The sequence below is a fragment of the Oryx dammah genome, unplaced genomic scaffold, assembly GCF_014754425.2.
Source record: "Oryx dammah isolate SB20612 unplaced genomic scaffold, SCBI_Odam_1.1 HiC_scaffold_1, whole genome shotgun sequence".
In the NCBI taxonomy this organism is placed as follows: domain Eukaryota; kingdom Metazoa; phylum Chordata; class Mammalia; order Artiodactyla; family Bovidae; genus Oryx; species Oryx dammah.
The window spans coordinates 97923178-97946081 of NW_024070185.1; the positions used below are offsets into that span (position 1 = coordinate 97923178).

The following is a 22904-nucleotide window of genomic DNA, read 5'->3' on the forward strand; positions in this document are numbered from 1 at the left end:
ATACTTGTGATGGTTTCTCTGGGTTTGGTTGCAAGCCATACTGATTGACCTGAAGAAGTTTCTGGGCTGCCATGTTGTTTAGTCTGGGTTAATCTCAGCTGATCTGGAATGACCTAATGCTTATCTCCAGAGCTGCTGGAGTATGGCGGTGACCGTTAGCTGTACTAACTCGAGATAAATGCCGTTCTTTTCCCATGGGTTCATGAGTTGTTTCAGGGAAGGGTGGACCAGCTGGCAGCAGTGCTCAGTAATAATAACACTTGGGTTTATGATATGCGTCTGGTGTTGATGGAATCTGGGGCTTTGGATATTTAAGGCTGGTCATGTAACTGGAATGTGCTTAGAGGACCAGGTAGCTCATGATAAGAAACCCCTGCCACAGGTAGACCTGGGGCTTCTGGTTCTCAGATGCTTTGCAGGTACGCTGATGGTGGTGATGTGAGACCTGTACCACTCTGTGCTGAGAGGACAAAGAAGCCTGTGCCTGGGAGTGCCAGCCCCCTCCGATGCACCTCTCTCCTGTGGCTCTATTGCTCCCTTGACCTGTAACAGGGTGGTCTGAGTATAAACTGAACTATGAGTCCTTTCAGCAGTAGAACATTTAAGGTAATTAATGTGTAATTTACACATATCTTCTTGATACAGCTTCATGCTCCTGATCTTTTTTTATTATATGTTTATCTATTTAGTTTTGGCTGGGCTGGGCCTTTGTTGCTGCGTGGGCCTTTCTCTACTTGTGAGCAGGGGCTACTCTCGAGTTGCAGTGCATGGGGTTCTCATTACAGTGACCTCTCCTGTTGCTGGGCAGTGGCTCTAGGGCGCATGGGAGCTCAGAGCGCTGGGGCTCCCGGGCTCTGGACCACAGGCTTGGTAGTTGTGGCCACGGAGGCTTAGTTGCTCTGCAGCATGTGGGATCCACCTGGATCAGGGATTGAACTCACGTCTCCTGCATCGGCAGGCAGGCTCTCCACCACTGAGCCACCAGGGAGGCCCCATGCTCCTAATCTTACTGTCACTTAGACCATGCTTCCCAGGTGCACTTGGTCCTTAGTAATCGGTCCAGGGACTTGGAAAGGTAAAGGCTCCCTGTAAGGGGAATGAGGAGGGTTCTCAACAGTAACTCTCTGGGCTTCATAAATGTTACCAAACAATTCAGGTGATCTTTACTTGCAAGTGAGAGGTAAAGGCTCAAAGCCCCCTCTAGGCAGACAGAGGAAACTGAGGACTGGGCAGCTGGAGGCAAGTACAAGTTATCTGATATCAGAACTTCTCTTTTCAAGTCCCATCCCTCAGAGACTTTGCCCAGGTCCCCTGAGCCTATTTTGAAAGTGGAGGAAAAAATAAGTTTGAGGAGCAAGAGCACAGAGAGGATTCTACTCTCAGACTAAACTATAAAGTTTAAGACTAAAATACCCCATTCCAGGAGCCCGTTTAGAATGAATCCTGGGCTTCAGGTGAGTAGGGCTAGATCGCCCACAGGGACTGAAGCACCTGTGCAGAAGTGAGAAAGGATGCGTGGGCTGGGCCAGCTCTCTGAGGAGGAAGGCAGCTCTGAAAAGGGCCGACTGCCCCGGGCAGAGCCATGTGGATGAGAGAGGGCCAGTATGAGAGGTCAAAGGGGAACCAGATGGTTGGCTGGACAAGCAATACATAAGTTAAAACGTTATAACGTATTGAGGTGAAAGTCACATAATATAAAATTAACCACTTTAAATTGAACAAGTCAGCACGCTTGGGACATTCACAGTGCTGTAGACTCACAGCCTCTAGCTAGTTCCGAAACATTTTCCTCATCCCAAACAGAATCATCATGCCCAGAATCAAACTCTCTCTCTACTCTCCCCAAGCCCCTGGCAACCACTGATCTATGGATTTGCTTGTTCTGGACATTTCATATAAATGGAATCACACAATAGGTGACTTTCATGACTGGCTTCTCTCACTGAGCAGAATGTTTTCAAGGTTCATCCGTGCTACAGCATAAATCAGCACTTCTTTCCTTTTTAAGGCTGAATAATAGTGCATTGTATGGATTGATCATATTTAGTTTATCCATCCATTCGCTGTCTGAACTGTTTCAGCATCTGACTTTTGTGCCTTGTACTGCTCTGAACATGCATGTACAGGCACTTGTTTGAGTTTGTTTCCAGTTACTTTGGGCACACCCCTAGGAGTGGAATTGCAGGGTCACATGGTAATTCTGTGTTTACTTTTGTACTTTTTTTCCCTTTTTAAAAATTGAAACCGAGTTGATTTAGAGTATGGTTGCTTGTTCCATGTGTATGGCAAAGTGATTTAGACATATGTGTGTGTATATATATGTAATTCTTCCAGATTTTTCCCCTTATAGGTTATTACAAAGTACTGAGTGTAGTCCCCTGTGCTACACAGTAGGTCCTTTTCGGTCATCTGGGCTTCCCTGGTGGCTCAGCTGGTAAAGAATCCTCCTGCAAGGCAGGAGACCTGGGTTCGATCCCTGAATTGGGAAGATCCCCTGGAGAAGGGAAAGGCTACCCACTCCAGTATTCTGGCCTGAAGAATTCCATGGACTGTATAGTCCATGGGGTCGCAAAGAGTCAGACCTGACTGAATGACTTTCACTTCATTTTTGGTCATCTATTCTATACAATGTAGTGTGTCTATGTTAACCCCCAACTCCTAATTTATTCCTCCCCATCTCTTTATCCTTTGGTAACCATAAATTTGTTTTCTATGTCTGTGGGTCTATTTCTGTTTGGTAAAAAAGTTCATTTTTATCATTTTTTAAGATTCCACATATAAACAATATCATATGATCTTTGCCCTTTACTGTCTTACTTCACGTAATGTGATAATCTCTAGACCCATCCATGTTGCTGCAGATGGAATTATTTCATTCTTTTTTATGGCTGAGTAATATTCCATTGTATTCATACCTAACTTTTAATTCCCTGAGTCAGTGATTAAAAGAGCTCAGAGTCCCACCCCCAACCAGAGAGGAGGGTAGGAGGGGCCTGCTTCTCCTCAAGCTGAGGGAAAGGGGATTTAAAAGAACCCTCAAACAGCTTGTTAAATATTCCCTGGGGAGCAAGGGAAACGTGAGTAGCATGCAGCACACCTGAGAACTCCGAAGGGCTCCGTGTTGGAGCAGGCAGCTTCTCTAACATCACAGCAAAGAGGGGTCGCTGTGAGTTTGTCCCTCGTTCCTGAACTGTGGGCACAAGATATGGTGCCCCTTTCCCCAGGAGCAGAGCTGGGCTTCCTGTGCAAGAGGGATGGCCAGTGAGGTCTGCTTAGATCATGTACCCGAGGGCTGCTGGCAGCGGGCAGGGGAAAGCGGCAGAAAGAAGGTGGAAACGTACCGGTGCGTGCGTGCCCTGCATGCGTGCGTGCCCTGCATGCGTGCGTGCCCTGCATGCGTGCGTGCCCTGCATGCGTGCGTGCCCTGCATGCGTGCGTGCCCTGCATGCGTGCGTGCCCTGCATGCGTGCGTGAGTGATGAGCTGCAGATGGGTGGTAAGCAACCATCGGAGCACAGACGCGCCTTCCAGGTCAGCGAAGATCCCCACGCTGAGAAGGTGAGTCTCCAAAACCAGAAAGAGAAAGGGTCCACGTTGAATTCCTTCCTGCTCATTTCACGACAGTATTAATCAAGTAAGCTCATACTTCACCTCCTCCCTCCCTCCCTCCCTCCCAGCCTCTACCCACTCCCAACCCCGGAGAGGACAGACACTCTGTTAGGAATTTTGGGACCGGGGCTAGAGCCTCAGTAGGTGAGCAGTTCGCAGAGCTTCCTATCCGCTCCCACTGTGGACATCCAACCCCGGGCCTGCGGAGGAAGACGTGTTACCTTTGAAGGAAGCCAGACATGTTTGTTTGTTTCGTAAATTACACCGGACAGGATGTATTCTATGTTTTATGACTTTGGAGGAGGAGCGCTTTCTGTTTCTCTGAAGGTTTAGAAAAGCGACAGGCCTCCTCATGAATATCAACCATGAAAATTCTGATGAGCGCAGCTGGTGCTCAGCTCCCAGAAACCGCTGCCCCTCGAGCAGCTTAGTTTTCAATCTGTGTGGTCTAAGGCAGTGGGTCTGACTGCTGCCCGCACAGATCCAGAGGACCCTTCCAAGGTCATCCTGAGGACCAGGCCATCTAGAAAGGCAAATGTGAAAAGAAGGGGGGGACAGGAAATGAACCAGTGAAAACAAATGTCCATCCAAGGACCTGTAAAAGTAATACTGGCTTTATTCACAATGGCAAAAAAAAAAAAAAAAAGGGAAAGAAATAGGGCAACAAAAAAGTAAATTGTGACTAATTACTGGGAAGAGGCTAAAGGGAACTTTCTAGAATGCTGGAAATGGTATATTTTGATCTAAATCACATAAGTGTGTATGTATATTTGTATCTATGAAAATAAGTGTATACATACATGAAAGGGAACCTTTAAACTAAATACAAGATTAATTCACTTTCCATACTTTTCATATTTTATGCCTGATCAAAATGTAAAATATTGATGACCAATGCTCAGGCCCTACTCCAGAGATAGTAATTTAATGGAATGTTCTCCAGGTTTCCTGATGATTCTCTTGTGCAGTCAGGATTGAGAAGCACTGTCTTGGAGGACAGGACCAACCTTGGTGTGAACCTCAGGCTAGAGGGAAGAGGAGTCACAGGGACTGCACAGTTAATGGAAGGTCCTACCCACTGGGGTTTGGCACTTGAGTTTCCTTGGCACACACACACTTTGGGGACTGGTGGTGATGGTTGACTGGTCCGGAGACCTTGTGTGGATCTTGCCGGCCTGTGGTGGGCAGTCAGCAGAGACAAGCCTGGTACTGAGGGGGCAGTTTGCCTCAGGTTGTGAGTTTAGCCTCACATATTGAGGGCAGCATCATAAGAGGACTGCAAGGCTCCTGGAGAATCTGATAGGTGGAGCCTGAGGCAGGGACAGGAACCCATGGCTGGGGCAGGAGTAAGGGCAGACTCTCTCACGCAAAAAGAAAATCAAAATGCAGTTCATATTGCTATAAGAACTCTCTGAAGTGGACCTGGGAGGCCGTGAAGGGAGTGTGACTGGTACAGGGCTCAGCTGTATGGAATCTGACCTTTTGACCTGATCATACAAATACCTGCCAGAAACTCAGGGTACATATCAGATTGTTACTCTAAAATAACTCCTGTTGGTCTATTTATAGAACCCCTACCAAAAAGCAACTTGTGATTCCTTAAGGACAAATATTTTCTGACTTTTGACAGAGTTGATCACAATTCTTACCAGACAGCTGGTAATTAGTTGACATAGAGTTCATTTACAGTGTTTTAGTATCTGCTATGTTAAAAAGCACAGACATTACTTTGCCAACAGAGGTCCGTCTAGTCAAGACTATGGTTTTTCCAGTGGTCATGCATGAATGTGAGAGTGGACTATAAAGAAAGCTGAGCACAGAAGAATTGATGCTTTTGAACTGTGTTGTTGGAGAAGACTCTTGAGAGTCCCTTGGACTGCAAAGAGATCCAACCAGTCCATCCTAAAGGAGATCAGTCCTGGGTGTTCATTGGTTGAAGCTGAAACTCCAATATTTTGGCCGCCTCATGCGAAGAGCTGACTCATTGGAAAAGACCCTGATGTTGGGAAAGATTGAAAGCAGGAGGAGAAGGGGAAGACAGAGGATGAGATGGTTGGATGGCATCACTGACTCAATGGACATGAGTTCGGGTGAACTCCAGGAGTTGGTGGTAGAGAGGCCTGGCATGCTGCAGTTCATGGGGTCACAAAGAGTAGGACATGACTGAGCAACTAACCTGAACTGACTGATACTTTCTAATATTCTTTTCCATTATGATTTATCACAGGATATTGAATATAGTTCCCTGTGTGATACAGTAGGACCTTGTTGTTTATCCGTCCTGTATATAATAGTTTATCCATCCCATGTATAATAGTTGTAATCCCCTACTCCCAATCCTTCCCTCCCCCTCTCCCCTGGGCAAACACGAGTCTGCTCTCTGTGAGTCTATTTCTGTTTCACAGATAAGCTCATTTGTGTCATTATTTTTTAATTCATTTAATTTTTGGTTGTGCTGAGTGTTTGTCGCTCTGCATGGGCTTTCTCTTGTTGTGCAGAGTTGGGGCTGCTCTTTGTGGGGGTGCCTAGGCCTCTCACTGTGGTGGATTCTCTTGTTGCAGAGCACGTGCTGTAAGCTCATGGCCTTCAGTACTTGCGGCACACAGGGCTCAGTAGTTGTGCTCTAGAGCCCTAGGGCTCAGGATCAGTAGTTGGGGCGCGTGGGCTTAGTTGCCCCACGGCATGTGGAATCTTCCTGGACCAGGGATCAACCCCTTGTTACCTGACTTGTCAGGCAGATTCTTATCCACTGTACCACCAGAGAAGTTCTGTATCATATTGTGGATGTCACATATATAAGGGATATAATATCCATCTTTCTCTTTCTGACTTACTTCACTTATCTCTATTTGCATCATGTTGTTGCAGATGGCATTAGTCCATTCTTTTTTATGATGAGTAGTATTCCATAAAGGTAGAGGTGAAAACAATACACAGAAGAACTATACAAAAAAGATCTTCACAACCCAGATAATCATGATGATGTGATGACTCACCTAGAGCCAGACATCATGGAATGAGAAGTCAAGTGAGCCTTAGGAAGCATCACTACGAACAAAGCTAGTGGAGGTGATGGAATTCCAGCTGAGCTATTTCAAATCCTGAAAGATGACACTGTGAAAGTGCTGCACTCAATATGCCAGCAAATTTGGAAAACTCAGCAGAGGCCACAGGACTGGAAAAGGTCAGTTTTCATTCCAATCCCAAAGAAAGGCAATGCCAAAGAATGTTCAAACCTACCGCACAACTGCACTCATCTCACACGCTAGTAAAGTAATGCTCAAAATTATCCAAGACAGGCTTCAACAGTACATGAACCATGAAATTCCAGATGTTCAAGCTGGTTTTAGAAAAGACAGAGGAACCAGAGATCAAATTGCCAACATCCATTGGATCATCAAAAAAGCACAGGAGTTACAGAAAAACATCTGCTTTATTAACTACGCCAAAGCCTTTGACTGTGTGGATCACAACAAACGGTGGAAAATCCTTCAAGAGATGGGAATACTAGACCACCTTACCTACCTCCTGAGAAATCTTTATGCAGGTCAAGAAGCAATAGTTAGAACTGGACATGAAACAACAGACTGCTTGCAAACCGGGAAAGGAGTATGTCAAGGCTACATATTGTCACCCTACTTATTTAACTTATATGCAGAGTATATCATGCAAAATGCCAGGCTGCATGAGCACAAGCTGGAATCAAGATTGCCAGGAGAAACATCAATAACCTTAGATACGCAGATGACACCACCCTTATGGCTAAAAGCAAAGAAGAACTAAAGAGCCTCTTGATGAAAGTTGACTTAAAACTCAACATTCAGAAAACTAAGATCATGGCATTTGATCCCATCACTTCATGGGAAATAGATGGGGAAACAGTGGAATGTTTCCTCATTGTTTCCAAACAATGGAAACAGTGAGAGACTTTATTTTTCTTGGGCTCCAAAATCACTGCAGATGGTGACTGCAGCCATGAAATTAAAAGGCACTTGCTCCTTGGAAGAAAAGCTATGACTAACCTAGATGGCATATTAAAAAGCAGAGAGATTACTTTGCCAACAAACTTCCATCTAGTCAAAGCTACGGTTTTTCTGGTAGTCATGTATGGATGTGAGAGTTGGACGATAAAGAAAGCTGAGTGCTGAAGAATTGATGCTTTTGAACTGTGGTGTTGGAGAAGACTCTTGAGAGTCCCTTGGACTGCAAGGAGATCCAACCAGTCCATCCTAAAGGAGATTAGTCCTGGGTGTTCATTGGAAGGACTGATGTTGAAGCTGAAACTCCAATACTTTGGCCACCTGATGCGAAGAACTGATTCATTTGAACAGACTCTGATTCTGGGAAAGATTGAGGGTGGGAGGAGAAGGGGATGACAAAGGATGAGATGGTTGGATGGCATCACTGACTCAATGGACATGGGTTTGGGTGGACTCCAGGAGTTGGTGATGGACAGGGAGGCCTGACGTGCTGCAGTTCATGGGGTCTCAAAGAATCTGACTCGACTGAGTGACTGAACTGAACTGAACATGAAAGTTCCCAGTCCATGGAGTTGCAAAGAGTCAGACACAACTGAACAACTAAACCTGCCTGAACTGAACCATTCCATTGTATATAGGTACCACATCTTCTTTATCCATTCATCTGTCGATGGGCATTTATATTGTTTCCATTTCTTGGCTATTGTAAATAGTGCTTGTATGAACATTGAGGGTGCATGTATCTTTTCAAATTATAGATTTATCTAGATACATGCCCAGGAGTGACATTGCTAAATTGTATGGTAGTTTTTGACTCGATGAACATGGGTTTGGGTGAACTCCAGGAGTTGGTGATGGACAGGGAGGCCTGGCGTGCTGTGGTTTATGGGGTTGCAAAGAGTCAGACACGACTGAGCAACTGAACTGAACCGAATGATAGTTTTAGGGCTTCCCAGATGGTGCTAGTGGTAAAGAACCCATCTGCCAGTACAGGAGATATAAGAGATGTGAGTTCAGTCCCTCAATTGGGAAGATCCCCTGGAGGAGGGCATGGAACCCACTCCAGTTTTCTTGCTTGGGAATTCCCATGTCCACAGGAGCCTGGCAGACTACAGTCCATGGAGTCACAAGAGTCAGACAGGACTGAGCACAACAATGTACCTAACACACTGGAATGTGGCTGCCTGAGGTTACTTCTCGTTTTGCAATTTCCTCGCTGTGCCACCTTGAGCAAGTTATACAACCGTGTTAGAACTATTGGCTTTAAATCTAGGGTACCCCACTCACTGCCAAGGAATCCTCAAACTACCGCACAATTGCAGTCATCTCACACGCTAGTAAAGTAATGATCAAAATTCTCCAAGCCAGGCTTCAGCAATACGTGAACTGTGAATTTCCAGATGTTCAAGGTTTTAGAAAAGGCAGAGGAACCAGAGATCAAATTGCCAACATCCGCTGGATCATGGAAAAAGCAAGAGAGTTCCAGAAAAACATCTATTTCTGCTTTATTGACTATGCCAAAGCCTTTGACTGTGTGGGTCACAAGAAACTGGAAAATTCTGAAAGAGATGGGAATACCAGACCACCTGACCTGCCTCTTCAGAAACCTATATGCAGGTCAGGAAGCACCAGTTAGAACTGGACATGGAACAACAGACTGGTTCCAAATAGGAAAAGGAGTACATCAAGGCTCTATATTGTCACCCTGCTTATTTAACTTCTATGCAGAGTACATCATGAGAAACGCTGGGCTGGAAGAAGCACAAGCTGGAATCAAGACTGTCGGGAGAAATATCAATAACCTCAGATATGCGGATGACACCACCCTTATGGCAGAAAGTGAAGGGGAACTAAAAAGCCGAAAGTGAAAGAGGAGAGTGAGAAAGTTGGCTTAAAGCTCAACATTCAGAAAACGAAGATCATGGCATCTGGTCCCATCACTTCATGGCAAATAGATGGGGAAACAGTGGAAACAGTGTCAGACTTTATTTTGGGGGGCTCCAAAATCACTGCAGATGGTGATTGCAGCCATGAAATTAAAAGACGCTTACTCCTTGGAAGGAAAGTTATGACCAACCTAGACAGCATATTAAAAAGCAGAGATGTTACTTTGCCAACAAAGGTTCATCTAGTCAGGGCTATGGTTTTTCCACTGGTCATGTATGGATGTGAGAGTTGGACTATGAAGAAAGCTGAGCACTGAAGAATTGATGCTTTTAAACTGTGGTGTTGGAGAAGACTCTTGAGAGTCCCTTGGACTGCAAGGAGATCAAACCAGAGCATCCTAAAAGAGCTCAGTCCTGGGTGTTCATTGGAAGGAATGATGCTAAAGCTGAAACTCCAATACTTTGGCCACCCCATGGGAAGAGTCGACTCATTGGAAAAGACCCTGATGCTGGGAGGGATTGGGGGCAAGAGGAGAAGGGGACAGCCGAGGATGAGATGTGGATGGCATCATCGACTCGACGGACATGAGTTTGGGTGAACTCCGGGAGTTGGTGATGGACAAGGAGGCCTGGTGTGCTGCGATTCATGGGATCACAAAGAGTCAGACGCAACTGAACTGAACCCCACTTACAAGTTGGGATGCAGAGGTCTTTATTTTTTTCTTTTATTGGGGTATCATTGCTTTGCAGTGTTACATTAGTTTCTGCTGTACAACAAAGTGATTCAGCTATATGTATACATATGCCCTCCCTCTTAGACCTCCCACCGCCACCCGCATCCCACCCCTCTAGATCATCACAGGGCGCTGAGCTGAGCTTCCTGTGCTGGGAGCAGCTCCGCACTAGCTTTCTGTTTGACCCATGGCCGGGCATAGACGTCACTGCCACTCTCCCAGTTCGTCCCACCCTGCCCTTGCCCCCCTGTGTCCACATGTCTCTTCTGTACATCTGCATCTCTGTTCCTGCACTCGAAATGGGTTCATCTGTACGTTTCTCTAGATTCCACATATATGCATTTAATATATGGTTTTTCTGGGATGCAGAGATCTTAAACAGGATAGTCACTACCAAAGAAGAAAGATTCCCCCAGGAAGGACCTGATCCTGGAGGTAGCACCACAGAACATCTCTAATATTTCTAGAAAGCCGAAAGAATGTTCGAATGCCTCTCTCAAAACCCAAGAAAATCAAGTTTAAAACCCATTTTTTCTTTTTCAAAATAATATATAAGGTCAAAAGAGATGCCAGCCATGAAGTGTTAGGTAGTGGTCATGCGATGCCTCTCTGGGGCACTGTTTCTCCCACAGCCAGTGGGACATGTGGTGGAGGGTGACATTCAGAGGGGGTATTTGACTCTAGCTCCCAAGGATGGGAGGAGCTGGGCTCTCAGTGCATTTCCTTTATACCCATGAAGTGGAAATATGTCTGTGTTACTTGTTTTGGACAATGAAACATAAGCAAAGTGGCTTGAGAACTGTTTAATACACTTTCTTCTGCTGCTGCAGTAATTAGGGAAACCAGTGTTGATAAGGTGGTGCCACAAGATTGAAGAAGCTTGAATTAGTAGTAGTACTTATAGGAGAGCTGGGCTGGAAGTTTGCCCATATCCACAGTGAGATGTCTATGAGTGAACAAAAAGTAAGCTTCTATGGTGAGATTTGGAGCTTATTTGTTACTCAGCAAAACATATCCTATCCTGATTACCATGGGAGAAAGAGGACTGACTTGTGGGAAGCCTCTTTAAAATAAAAGCGAAGGATAAAGTTGTTTTGTTTTCAGCAAAATGTCTTATTTTTTGTTAGACTGTAAAAAATTAACAACTGACTCATTAATTATTGACAAAAGGAATCAAAATAAATCCCCAGGTTGGAGGGAGTTTCAGGGTGGCTCAAGAAGGCACATATGTGTTTTTTCTTTTTTTTTCACATATGTGTTTTTAAGAGAAAATGACGCTCCTAGCTAACAACTCTCCATGTGGGTGGGCAAGACAGAAGCACCATGGGGAAAAAGGAAGATGTGGGTGAAACTTTACAGAGAGAGAGAAGCTAGCCTGAGGAAAAGTCAGCTTAGGTGTGTTTAAGTGTGCTGATTAAAGTTGACCAGGTAAGATACTTTCTTCCCCACTAACCAAGTAACAGTTGCTTCACTTTGGTTTAAAATATACCAGGAAGGATCTGAATGGTTCAAAGGTGGCTGAAAAGGGAGCAGTATTTGAGGAACATATACTTTCCAAGCAGGAACATTGCTTTGTTTTCTTCTCTGAGGCTTCTGTTACTATATATCTGCAGTGATGGGCAGTGTTTAATTTGGAGAGATTGAGAGAGAGATTGAGAAAGGAAAGGAGAGAGAAGACAAATAGGAAAGAAGAAAGGGTGGAGGGAGAAGGGGAAAAGGAAATAAATCTATAATGAGGCTGGAATGCGCAGTCTCAATGAGAGGGGAGAGATCACCAACTCTTCCTAAAGACCCTTAAACACAGAGAACAGTAGGTAGCATTGTTTTGACCCTTTTTACTCAGGGTGACTAAATTCTGGGAGGCTGGGGCTGAAATGCTGTGGTCACTATGAATGAAGGGAATGACTTCTAAGTGTGCTGGCCTCCAGGCATAGCAACCAGAAGGAGACAGTTCTCAGAGCTCCTCTTCTTCAGAACATGTGAGGAATCCTCAGAAGTTACTGAAAACACGGTTGCCCACGCCTGTTGACTCCAGGGCACTGCCGAGGCTTCCATTGACTAGGGTCTCTGTTTTATGTTTCAGAATTCTCTAGATCCAGGGACCGAGCCGATGTCCACAGCACTGTCTTCTGACATGAGCAGAATGGGGCTGTGTTGATGGGACAGCACTCTTTCATCCTGAGCTGTGAGCAGCTCTTTTTCTTTTTTTTTGAGGCACAAGACCCTGTGCCCACTGTGAAGTTCATTTCCCACAGTCTGACCCACAACTGATGTCATTCAGCTCTGCCCACAGCTCCAGGCCTTAGTTGTGCCTCTGCCTCCCAGCTTCCTTGATGAGGCCGTACGTGGCCTCAAAGTTGAGGCCTCTGAGTAGAGAGCTTCAGGCTGGACCATATAAGCCCAGGTTCCGGGCGGCCTGGGAGATCCTAGGAGTTTTCCTCTGGGGAAATGGATAGTGAGCTGGTTTTCCAGCCCGATGTGGCCTCTTTATGGCAGGAGGGCCCTGCGTGCCCACGTGGAAGCCAGATCCCACTGCCTTTGTCTGTGACTCGCCCGCTTGGCACTCAGACTGGGCTGTTTCTGGGATGGTGGTCTCTTGCTGAGTCATCTGAGTGTCTTCAAACAAGCCTGGGAGCCTTTGCTCAGAGCCCATGAACTTGTCCTTGTGTTTTACGTGAAGACCGGTTCCCTGGTGGAAGGTTTGGACCAGGCGATGCATCTCTAGGTGCGTGTGCCATGGAGACTCGGGGGTCTGGAAACAGCCCCTGTCATCCTCCTCCAGCGTCTCCTCTGCCTCAGGAGGCGCCTCTTCCGGGGTCAGGGAATGCCTTCTCTCCTTGTTAATCCAAACAGCACTGACCAGGGACTCGGCTGGGGCGGGCAGGTTCCCTCCTGAGAAAGCAAGGCACCAACAGGGTCACCGCTGGACGGTACAGGGGCAGCCCTCGTTTGGGGGGTTCTCAGAGCTTTTAAGCTGAGAAAGTCCATGCCCAGGACATCAAGGAAGCCAGATCCCCAGTGCACGCACTGTCTCTAACACACACCCAGCCACGCATGACTATTCAGTCCATTATTAAGTATTTATAATGTGCCAGGCATTATATATTTGAGGTCATGAGACAAAATCTACCCCTTCACGATATGGTCTAGTGAAGTAGAAAGTGAAAGTGTTAGTTGCAGAGTCGTGTCCGACTCTTTGTGACCCCATGGACCATAGCCCACTCGGCTCCTCCGTGCGTGGGATTTCCCAGGCAAAAATACTGGAGTGGGTTGCCATTCCCTTCTCCAGGGGATCTTCCCAATGCAGGGATCCAACCCTTTCACTTTCTACTCCACTAGACCACATCATAAAGGGGTAGTTTTTGTCTCGGTGTTCATTACTGTATTCCCAAGTCCTGGGATAAACAATGGAGTAGAAAAGGAATAAGCAAACAAACATATGGTAATAAAAGTTCCAATGGTAAGCAGTGCTGTGGAAAAAAATTCAAGAATGAGAGAGTTTAATAATAGATTCCAGTCTTTGAGGTGAGGGAGTGAACCCTAGGGAGAGCTGGGAAACGCACATTTGAGGCTGAAGGAACAACCAGGAGCAAGGGCACGCACATGTCCACCCACAGGTGTGACTCATATGCACTGGCCAGTGGAAAGGGGTTATTCTTTGGTGTTATGGGGTTCTGATGGGTTTAGCATCCAAGGCAGAGGAGGGGCTGTGTTTGAAGCAGCTCCTTTCGGAGGACTGCTGCTAAGTCACTTCAGTTGTGTCCGACTCTGTGCGACCCCATAGATGGCAGCCCACCAGGCTCCCCCATCCCTGGGATTCTCCAGGCAAGAGTACTGGAGTGGGTTGCCATTTCCTTCTCCAGTGCATGAAAGTGAAAAGTGAAAGTGAAGTTGCTCAGTCGTGTCTGACCCTCAGAGACCCCATGGACTGCAGCCTTCCAGGCTCCTCCGTCCAGGGGTTTTCCAGGCAAGAGTACTGGAGTGGGGTGCCATTGCCTTCTCCGTTGGAGGACTGGTCTTTATCTTTCATCTCATGGCTGCTGTCCTGGAAACATGTTTGCAGCACCGGTCTCCTGCCCTGGCTTCAGGGATGAGCAGCTGGGCTGATGCCTCTGTTCCTTCTCAGGGACATCTTTTTACCACCTTGTGGAACGTGGCAGTTTCTTGTCAACTCTTGGTGGTGGCGAGGGTTGGAGGAATGACTGAATGTCATTTTCCTACAGAAAGGAGGCCTGTGCCAAGCCTGGAATTGCCTCTGAAATGTCAGCAAAGCTCCCTTGAGCATTCTGATATTTGTCACTGCAGAAGGCCCTGTAGGTGACAACATCCACAGTGGGAGTAAAGAGATACTGTTGAAGGAGTACAGCCAGGAGGAGCCCTTGGACTCCAGTGCTAGGAATCCAAAACACTTGCCATTTCTAGAACCTGAATATGTCCCATAATGTTAAGAGGAAAGCTAATTCCAGAGCCTGCCTGCCGTTAATCAGCTCCCAGAATACCTGCCCCTCCAGATACAACTCCGTGTCTTGAGATGCTGAAATCTAGTTTTAGTGGGAGCTGGTCTTGATAACCACTCTGTCTTCCTGGGTCTCAGATGTGCTGGACACAGAGGACTCCTGTCTTCTAAATTCCCTCTGCTTGCTTGGCTTCATGGCATTAATATTTCCTGGCTTTCTCCTCCATTTAAGAAAAATAAATTATGGCAAGACCCATAAGACATAAAACTTACCACCTTTAGCCATTTTGAAGTGTATTGTTCAATAGTGTTAAGTCCAGTCACTTGGTTGTACAACTGATCTCAAGAACTTTTTCATTTTCCCAGACTGACACTTTACCCATTAAATGACAATTCTTCATCTCTTCCACCCCCACCCTGGCAACCACCGTTCTACTTACTGTCTCTGGTTTGATAACTCCATGCACCTCATATGAGTAAATCACTACAGCATTTGGCTTTTTGTGACTGGCTTATTTCTCTTAGCGTAATGTCCTCAAGATTCATCTGGGTTCATCCAAGATTCAGCCTGTCTGAATTTCCTTCCTTTTTCAGGCTGGTGTTCATCTGCTACCATTTCAACTGCTGTCTTCTCTGACTTCTCTTCCTCTGCTTGTGCCTTCGATAACTTAGCATTCTGTACCTCTAATTGTCCTCCCAGCCTCCTATCAGTTTATACATTTGTCCCCCGCAATTTTATCCATGCCTGTGACTTCAACAATTTGTTGATGACCCCAAACCTATATTTCCAGCCCAAATTACTCTCCTGAGATCCAAGCTTTACAGATAATTCCCTCAAATGCAGCACGTTTAAAAATTTTCATGTGGGTTGGGCCGGATCCTAGTTGTGGCACATGGAATCTTTAGTTGTGGCATGCAGGATTTTTAGTTATGGCATGTGGGATGTATTTCCCTGATCAGGGATTGAACCCAGCCTTCTGGTGTTGGGAGTCATAGCCACTGGACCTCGAATGTAGCATATTCACAAATTCATCTCTCTCTATCAGAAATATTTTTCTCCTATATTCCCTATCACACTAGGTGGTATCACCATCCAGCCTATTGCTAACATGCAGGTAGAATTGCTTTTTTGCCTCTACCACCATTTTTTTCACCTCATTTTTATAATCTGAAAGTGACTGTGTTAGTTGCTCAGATTCTCTACTGTCTGAGCCACCAGGGAATCTGCCTGCAATACAGGGGACTCGGTTTCAATCCCTGGGTCAGAAGATCCCATGGAGAAGGAAATGGCAACCCAGTCCAGTCTTGTTGACTGGAGAATTCCATGGGCAGAGGAGCCTGGCAGGCTACAGTCCATGGAATTGCAAAGTGTTGGATACGACTGAGCAGCTACCACTTTCCCAGTTTGTAATCGGACTCTGATTTCTCCCTGGAGAACCACCTTAATCCTCACACCCAGTCCAAGTGCTTCAAGTATCCTTCCAACTCAGTGTCGTATGACCTGGTGACCTGGTCCTTAGCTGAGCAGCACAGAAAGTCTCAAGGAGTTTTATCCATATTCATTTATTTTGTTCCCACCACAATCTTACACCTTGGGGACTGTAGTTATTCCCAACTGACAGATGAGGGAACTGAATCACAGAGGAATTTATAGGATTTGTTCAAAGCCTCACAGAGCAAGTCAGTGGCAAAGCTGGGGCTCAGGCTGTCCTCCAGAGACCAAGTACAGGGACATCCCATCAGACAGCACACTGTTTCTCACAGCTAGAGCGGGAATGTGAACTTGCAGATTGCTGTAAAAGAAGTACCCTGAAAGATCCTGACCGAGCCTGTGGGTCAGAAGTCTTCCCTGGAGAAGCAGTGACTGAGCCTTAACCTGTCGTAACTCATGACATGGTTGCTCATCACGTGGTGATGATGGAGGCAGGAGCTCTGAATTACAGGATGCAGGAAAAGGGGCTAGCAGGGAAGGCTGGGGCAGGGGTGGTAAATGCTATGTGGTGTGCTGAGTTTGTGATGTCTTTGGGACATACACAGGACATAGTTTTGTGAGTCTGAATTACAGCTGTGTTAAATCAGCTTTCACTTGATACAGGTTTAATGAATGTTGAGTGATGGAATGAATAAACACCCTTGAGGATGGGAAAGCTTTAGGAAACTGTCAGCTCTGCCCTGCACAGATGGGGGTGCTGTTTGGCTGTGCCAGGTCAGTGCAGACAGATCCCACTGGTTGGCGCTTTTAGCCCATGGCAGCACACTTCCTGTCACTTCCCAGCAGTGAAGTCCCTCTGGCCCCTGACTCCCTCCCAGCCCAGCCTAGAGCAGGGTGGGCTCCCAGGGAGTGTGAATGAAGCAAACCACCACAGAAACCCCCGGGCACAGACTACACCTCTCAGGGGCCTTCCTGCTTCTCTTGACTTGTTCCTCTGGGTTTAGAGGGTGAGGGGCTGAGGTTTGAGTCTTGTGCTCCTAAATTCCTCCTCGAATAAATCTGAGTTCCTAGTGGAAGGGAGGCTTCTCCCCTGAAGGAGGGGCTTCTATATCTCAATGCTTCTCCAGTTGGTGGGTAAGCCTGGGTGCTTCCTGGGTGCCTGAGCCCTGTGTTTCCTCTGGCCAATGCCCAGGCTGTTGGAAATATCACATGTTCTCTCTCCAGAGCCCATTTCCCTGGTTTGCAGGAGGTGCCCGAGTGAGACCCAGCCAGGAAGCACAGCTCCCATCTCCGCACGTGGCCTACCGGGGGGGCCAAGCCCAGCTCACCAGGCAGACCAGTTCAGCAAGATCAGAATCTAAGAGCAGAGGCCAGGAACGGTGGCATGCAGCCTGCCAGCCCCCCTGCTGGAGCCCCCTGCCTCAGCTGGCACCCACACTAGCCCCTCTGTTCTGACCCTGTCTCCCTGCTTTTGTCCACTGGGGGGGCCCACAGAGGCCTGGCCCTGCGGTGCCCACGGCTCTGCCACCCATTCTGCCCACAGCCAGGTCCTCTGCCCCCAGCACCTGCCCAGCCCTACCTTTCGGGAGCACCACGACGTGGGCCTGGGCCCTCTGCTTCCGTCTCAGGCCTTCATACTGGGCTCGCAGGAGCTGGATGTTAAGCAGGGGCCCTTTCCGGGGGGCCTGAGGCCCGGAGCCCTCGGCCATGTAGTAAGACCCCAGCTGCCAGAAGTGGGGCAGGGCGGGGCACGGGCAGGGCAACCCCTTCATCCGGATCCGGGAGGAAAGCAAACACGGATGGGCGGGGCCGAGGGGGTGGTGGGGCTCAGGGAAATGAGGAAGGTAGCCAGATCCCGTGGAGAGCAAGGTAGGGAGAGTGAGAAATGGAGGAGGGGAAATGGGGTGGAAAGGGACCGTAAGGAAAAGGAAAAAGTCTGGGGGAGGGGGGGCGCGCTGCAAGAGGGAGATTGAGGGAGAGGGAAGGAGGGGGTCCAAAGGGGATACAGAATGGAGGAAGAAGGTGATAGCAGAGACGGATGGGGGAGAAGCGTGAGGACTGGAGGGCAGCAGGAGGAAGAAGAGGGCAGGGAGTGAATAGAAGTGAGAAACCGAGGAGCTGGGGACCGGGCGAAAGGCAAGCCCAGCTGCTCAGATCCTTTTAGGGCCCAAGGGATGTCCTGCTCCAGGTCCTTCACTGCTTGATCCTAAAGTGCAGAATCCAGGAGCTCCTGTGACGCCTCCTGTTTCCTGGCAGAGCTGGAGCTAGTGCTGAGAGAGGCCAAGTGCCCAACTTGGCTCACGCTTCTCGGACTGGACTGTGGATGCTTGTCAGCAAACCTGCCCGTTTGGTTGGCAGTTGGCGAAGGAGCTGGTGCCCAGGGGATATGCACCAGCATTGGGCAGAGGGAGACCGACCCAGCAGCAAAGGTACCCCTGAGACCTCCACTCACCCCCACGGTGTGCAACCCGGGAGAAAGCCCAGCCCCAGCGAGCCGAGGCCCCCAGCCAGCTCCACCCCCTTTGACATTCAGTGTAGCCTCTGTGGTCTCAGCATTTCCCAGCCAGTCGGGTTGGTGTTTGTCTTACCCACAGCTGGGTGCACCCTCCCCCTCTGCTTGGCAGCCCTGCCATGCCTACATCCGGTTTGAATCCTAAACTGTCTCTCTCTCACACACATCAGCTTCGATCTATCCTGGGCTCCATTTGACCAATTAAGCTTTCTATCTTCTCCTAACACAGTTACCCAAAATATCTGCAGAGGCAGTGGAAACAGTAGCAGCTGAATTTAGAGACATTTTGGAAAGCAGTGGGATGGTATTTAGCCATAAGACATTGGACAAGAGATGGAGTGTAAAATCTTTGTTAGGTGATATATGCCATATGGGCTTCCCAGATGGTGCTAGTGGTGAAGAACCCACCTGCCAGTGCAGGAGACGTAAGAGATGGGGGTTCAAGCCCTGGGTTGGGAAGACCCCCTTGAGAAGGGAATGGCAGCCCACTCCAGGACTCTCGCCTGGAGAATTCCATGGACAGAGGCGCCTGGTGGGCTACAGTCCATGGGGTCGCAAAGAGTCAGACATGCTTGAGGGCACACAGCACATATGTGCCATATGCACGTAGGCTCGATGCTCTGTTGGCTGGTGTGTGCTGCTGTAACAAGGTGCCACAAACGGGTTGGCTTCAACTGCAAGAATTCATTGTCCCACAGGTCTGAAGGCCACAAGTCCAAACTCAAGGTGTCAGCAAGGTTGGTTCCTTCTGGGATCTGGGACGGAATGTGCTCCATGCCTCTCCTGTTGCTTCTGGTGGTTTGCTGACAACCTTGGGCATTTCCTGGCTTGTAAAAGCATCACCTGACCTTTGCCTTTGTACTCACATGATGTTCTCCTTGTATGTGTGTCTCTGAGTCCAACTGACCCTTTGTATAAGGACACGAATCCTATTGGATTGGGATCCATGCTAATGACCTCATCTTAAGTCAACGTTTCTATCTGCCATGACCCAGTTGCCAAATAAGGTCACAGTCTGAGGTACTAGTTAGGACTTCAACATCTGGATCTGGGGGAACCCACCTTAACTGCTACCAGGTAGAGAAGTGGTAGACCCCTCATAGAGATGGCACAGGAGAGGAGCAGATTGGGGCGATGGAGAGGAAGAGGGATTTGTTTTAGATGTGATGTTTGAAGTGCCTCTGGTCATTGAGTCATCAGGAGGGAGCTGGAAGCTTGGTAGGAGATACAGATGTCGTCATTTGTGAAAAAGATACAGTTCATTATTGGAAAAGTTTTATCATTAGACAGTCATGCATACAGGGAATTGAGAGATGGTCTAAAGTTGCTTTCTTTTCCCTTTTCAGTCCCTGCTAGCTTGTTCAAGTTCATGTTTGATGGGTAGAAGAGGGGTCTCTCCTGTGCACTTCTGCCTTCTCTCTTCTCTCTCTTCCCAGTGTCTAACTTCTTTGTCTTGGCCTCTGGTCTGTCATTACGTTCTAGCTATTGAGAGAGGGGATGAACAGTGTAGGCTAGGGTAGTTTTTACAAGATTATATTTTAACACAATTCTGGGCTACTATTTTGTTTAAATGGTCTCACTGTCTTTCTCTCACCTCCTCAAGCCCTCCACAATTATCCTGGCTTGGGTTGGGGAGGGCTCCATCAGTGGGAGAGTATATACTCCAGGAAGAGGGTTATGAAGGTGAAAATGTTCACCCTACCTCCTAAGAATGGAAGTCTTCAGCCCATATGTGGCAGCTGAAGTCTTAGAATTGAATGAAATTTCAAATTTAGGAGGCTATTTCAAGATACCAAGCTCTGGGAAGACCAATAATTAAGGGGCAGGTAGAAGTAAGAAGTGCCTGGAAAATCCCATGGATGGAGGAGCCTGGTAGGCTGCAGTCCATGGGGTTGCTAAGAGTCGGGCACGACTGAACGACTTCACTTTCACTTTTTACTTTCATGCATCGGAGAAGGAAATGGCAACCCACTCCAGTGTTCTTGCCTGGAGAATCCCAGGGACGGGGGAGCCTGGTGGGCTGCCATCTATGGGGTCGCACAGAGTCGGACACGACTGAAGCGACTTAGCAGCAGAAGTAAGAAGGTAATGTTGAAAAACATAAAAGGTGAACTCAAAATGACAGGAGAAAAAACAGTGAAGAGGGGCATCCCAGACTGCCAGGAGGGACAGAAATGTCACCAAAGAGCCAGGGTGGTCAAAAGTGGGGAGATAGAATCTCCAGATCTCCCTTCCAGCCCTGTAGAATAGCGCCTGAGAAATATATGCAGAAGACTGGTTCTCAGTCTGGTTACACATTACAATCACCTTGGGAGGTTTTTTAAAATGTTTATTTGTTTAGCTCTACTGGGTCTTAGTTGCGACATGCAGAATCCTTGCTCTTTCTTGTGGCATGTCGGATTCCCTGATCAGGGATCGAACCTGGCCCCCTGCCTTGGGAGGTTGGAGTCTTAGCCACTGGACCACCAGGGAAGTCTCAAAACCACCTTGGGAGTTTTTTTGTTTTTTTCACATTCATTTATTTATTTGGCAGCATTGGGTCTTTTGTTGTGGCACACAGATTGTCTAGTTGAGGCGTGCAGCCTCCAGAATGCATGGGCTCAGTAGTTACAGCGTGCAGGCTTAGTTTCTCTATGGAATGTGAGAACTTAGTTCCCTGACCAAGGATCGAACCTGAATCCTCAGCATTGCAAAGAGGATTCTTAACCACTGGACCACCAGGGAAGTCCCCCACCCTGGAAGTTTAAAAAAAAACACCCATGCTGGAGTGCCTCCCCTAAATATTCTGATTCACCTAGTCTGGGGTGGTGTCTAGATATTGGTGTGTGTCTAAAATTCTCCACTGCTCTGGAGAGTTAACTGCCCATACTCTCGAGTCTCTGGGTTACTGGTTGAGAGACAGTGGTGGGAAATAGCCCAAGCTTCTTCATTCATTTTTTTTTTTTTTTTAAATCAGGGAGCCTCTAGTAGATGGCTCAGAGGTTAAAGTGTCTGCCTTCAACACGGGAGACCTGGGTTCTATCCCTGAGTCGGGAAGATCCCCTGGAGAAGGAAATGGCAACCCACTCCAGTATTCTTGCCTGAAGAATCGCATGGACAGAGGAGCCTGGTGGGCTACAGTCCACGGGTCGCAAAGAGTCAGACACGACTGAGCGACTTCACTTTCACTTCTCCAGCAGCAGCTTCCCTGGTGGCTCAGATGGTAAAGAATCTGCCCATAATGGAGGAGACACAAGAGACTCAGGTTCAATCCCTGGGTCAGGAAGATCCTCTGGAGAAGGAAATGGCACTTTTCCTTCTCAAGGAATGGAATCCACTTCAGGATTCTTGCCTGAAGAATTCCATGGACAGAGGAGCCTGGTGGGTTACAATCCATAGGGTTGCAAAGAGTAAGACATGACTGCATGACCAATACTTTTCCTTTCTCTACTCAGAGCTGAAGATAATACGGGCCCCTCCATTCTAGTCCAGCTGCATCTGCCATAAAATTGGACTCAATTTCTACTGCATTTGACACCTGTCAGTCTTCATCTTTCAATAGTAATTGTTATCCTTTTCTCTGGTTGAATCTTTGTAGGTATTCCAATGGGAATTAGGAGAGGCTACCAGCTGCTGGCTGCTTGCCTGTTAGAAGCTTAAATTCTTTCCTTAATTCATATGGTTCCTCTCTTTTAATACCCAAATCTTTCATCTATTTAGAATTGATTTTAGTATTAGAGTTTTAGATAAAGCATGAATCTAGCTATTTTTTCCTCCAGATAATTGCCCTGTTGCAGAGTACCACTTATTGAATAAACTTCCCTTTCCCTATGATTTGCAATAACAGTAATGATAGTGTAAGAAAAAAAATTGGCAATGGTATCCCATCCCAGAGAGTCCTCTGAAATAAATAAAAAATATGATTAAGCTGTAGCCCTTCTTGAAAAATGATGACAGCTACCACTAGAAGGACATGATTTATTATTCGGGTTGACTCACCAGTGGAGCAAGAAAAAAGCTTACTTAGGGTTCAAGACACCAGAGAGGGATGAGATGCCCTGTTATTTGGAAAAAATATTTTCTCTTTTCTGTACGGTTTAAACTGTAGTGAAGCTGAAAATCAAAGTCCGTGTTGAGAGATAAGCATGTGCATAATCTAACAGGGTCACCGATGAAAGGAACCGCTTTCCCTGGAGCTCTCAGGAAAGCTTATAGTAAAGGAAATGAGACCTAGAGGATCCAAGTCCACTCCAGTTCAAAGGGCCCAGCTCTTCTATAAGACATAGGTGACAAAGGCGTCACTTATCACTAGAATAC

The 22904-nt window shown here is 47.2% G+C and overlaps 1 protein-coding gene across 1 annotated transcript; it reads right to left on the reverse strand.

Moving 5' to 3' along the window:
• Positions 1-12283: 12283 nt before the first annotated feature.
• CUNH9orf152 (chromosome unknown C9orf152 homolog) lies at positions 12284-18369 on the reverse strand. The gene is made up of 2 exons (XM_040242308.1): positions 17676-18369; positions 12284-13100 (listed from the first exon to the last, which is right to left on the reverse strand). Exons 1-2 carry the CDS (start codon positions 17866-17868, stop codon positions 12589-12591), a joined length of 705 nt encoding a protein of 234 aa, XP_040098242.1. The 5' UTR covers positions 17869-18369; the 3' UTR covers positions 12284-12588.
• Between the last annotated feature and the right edge of the window lie 4535 nt (positions 18370-22904).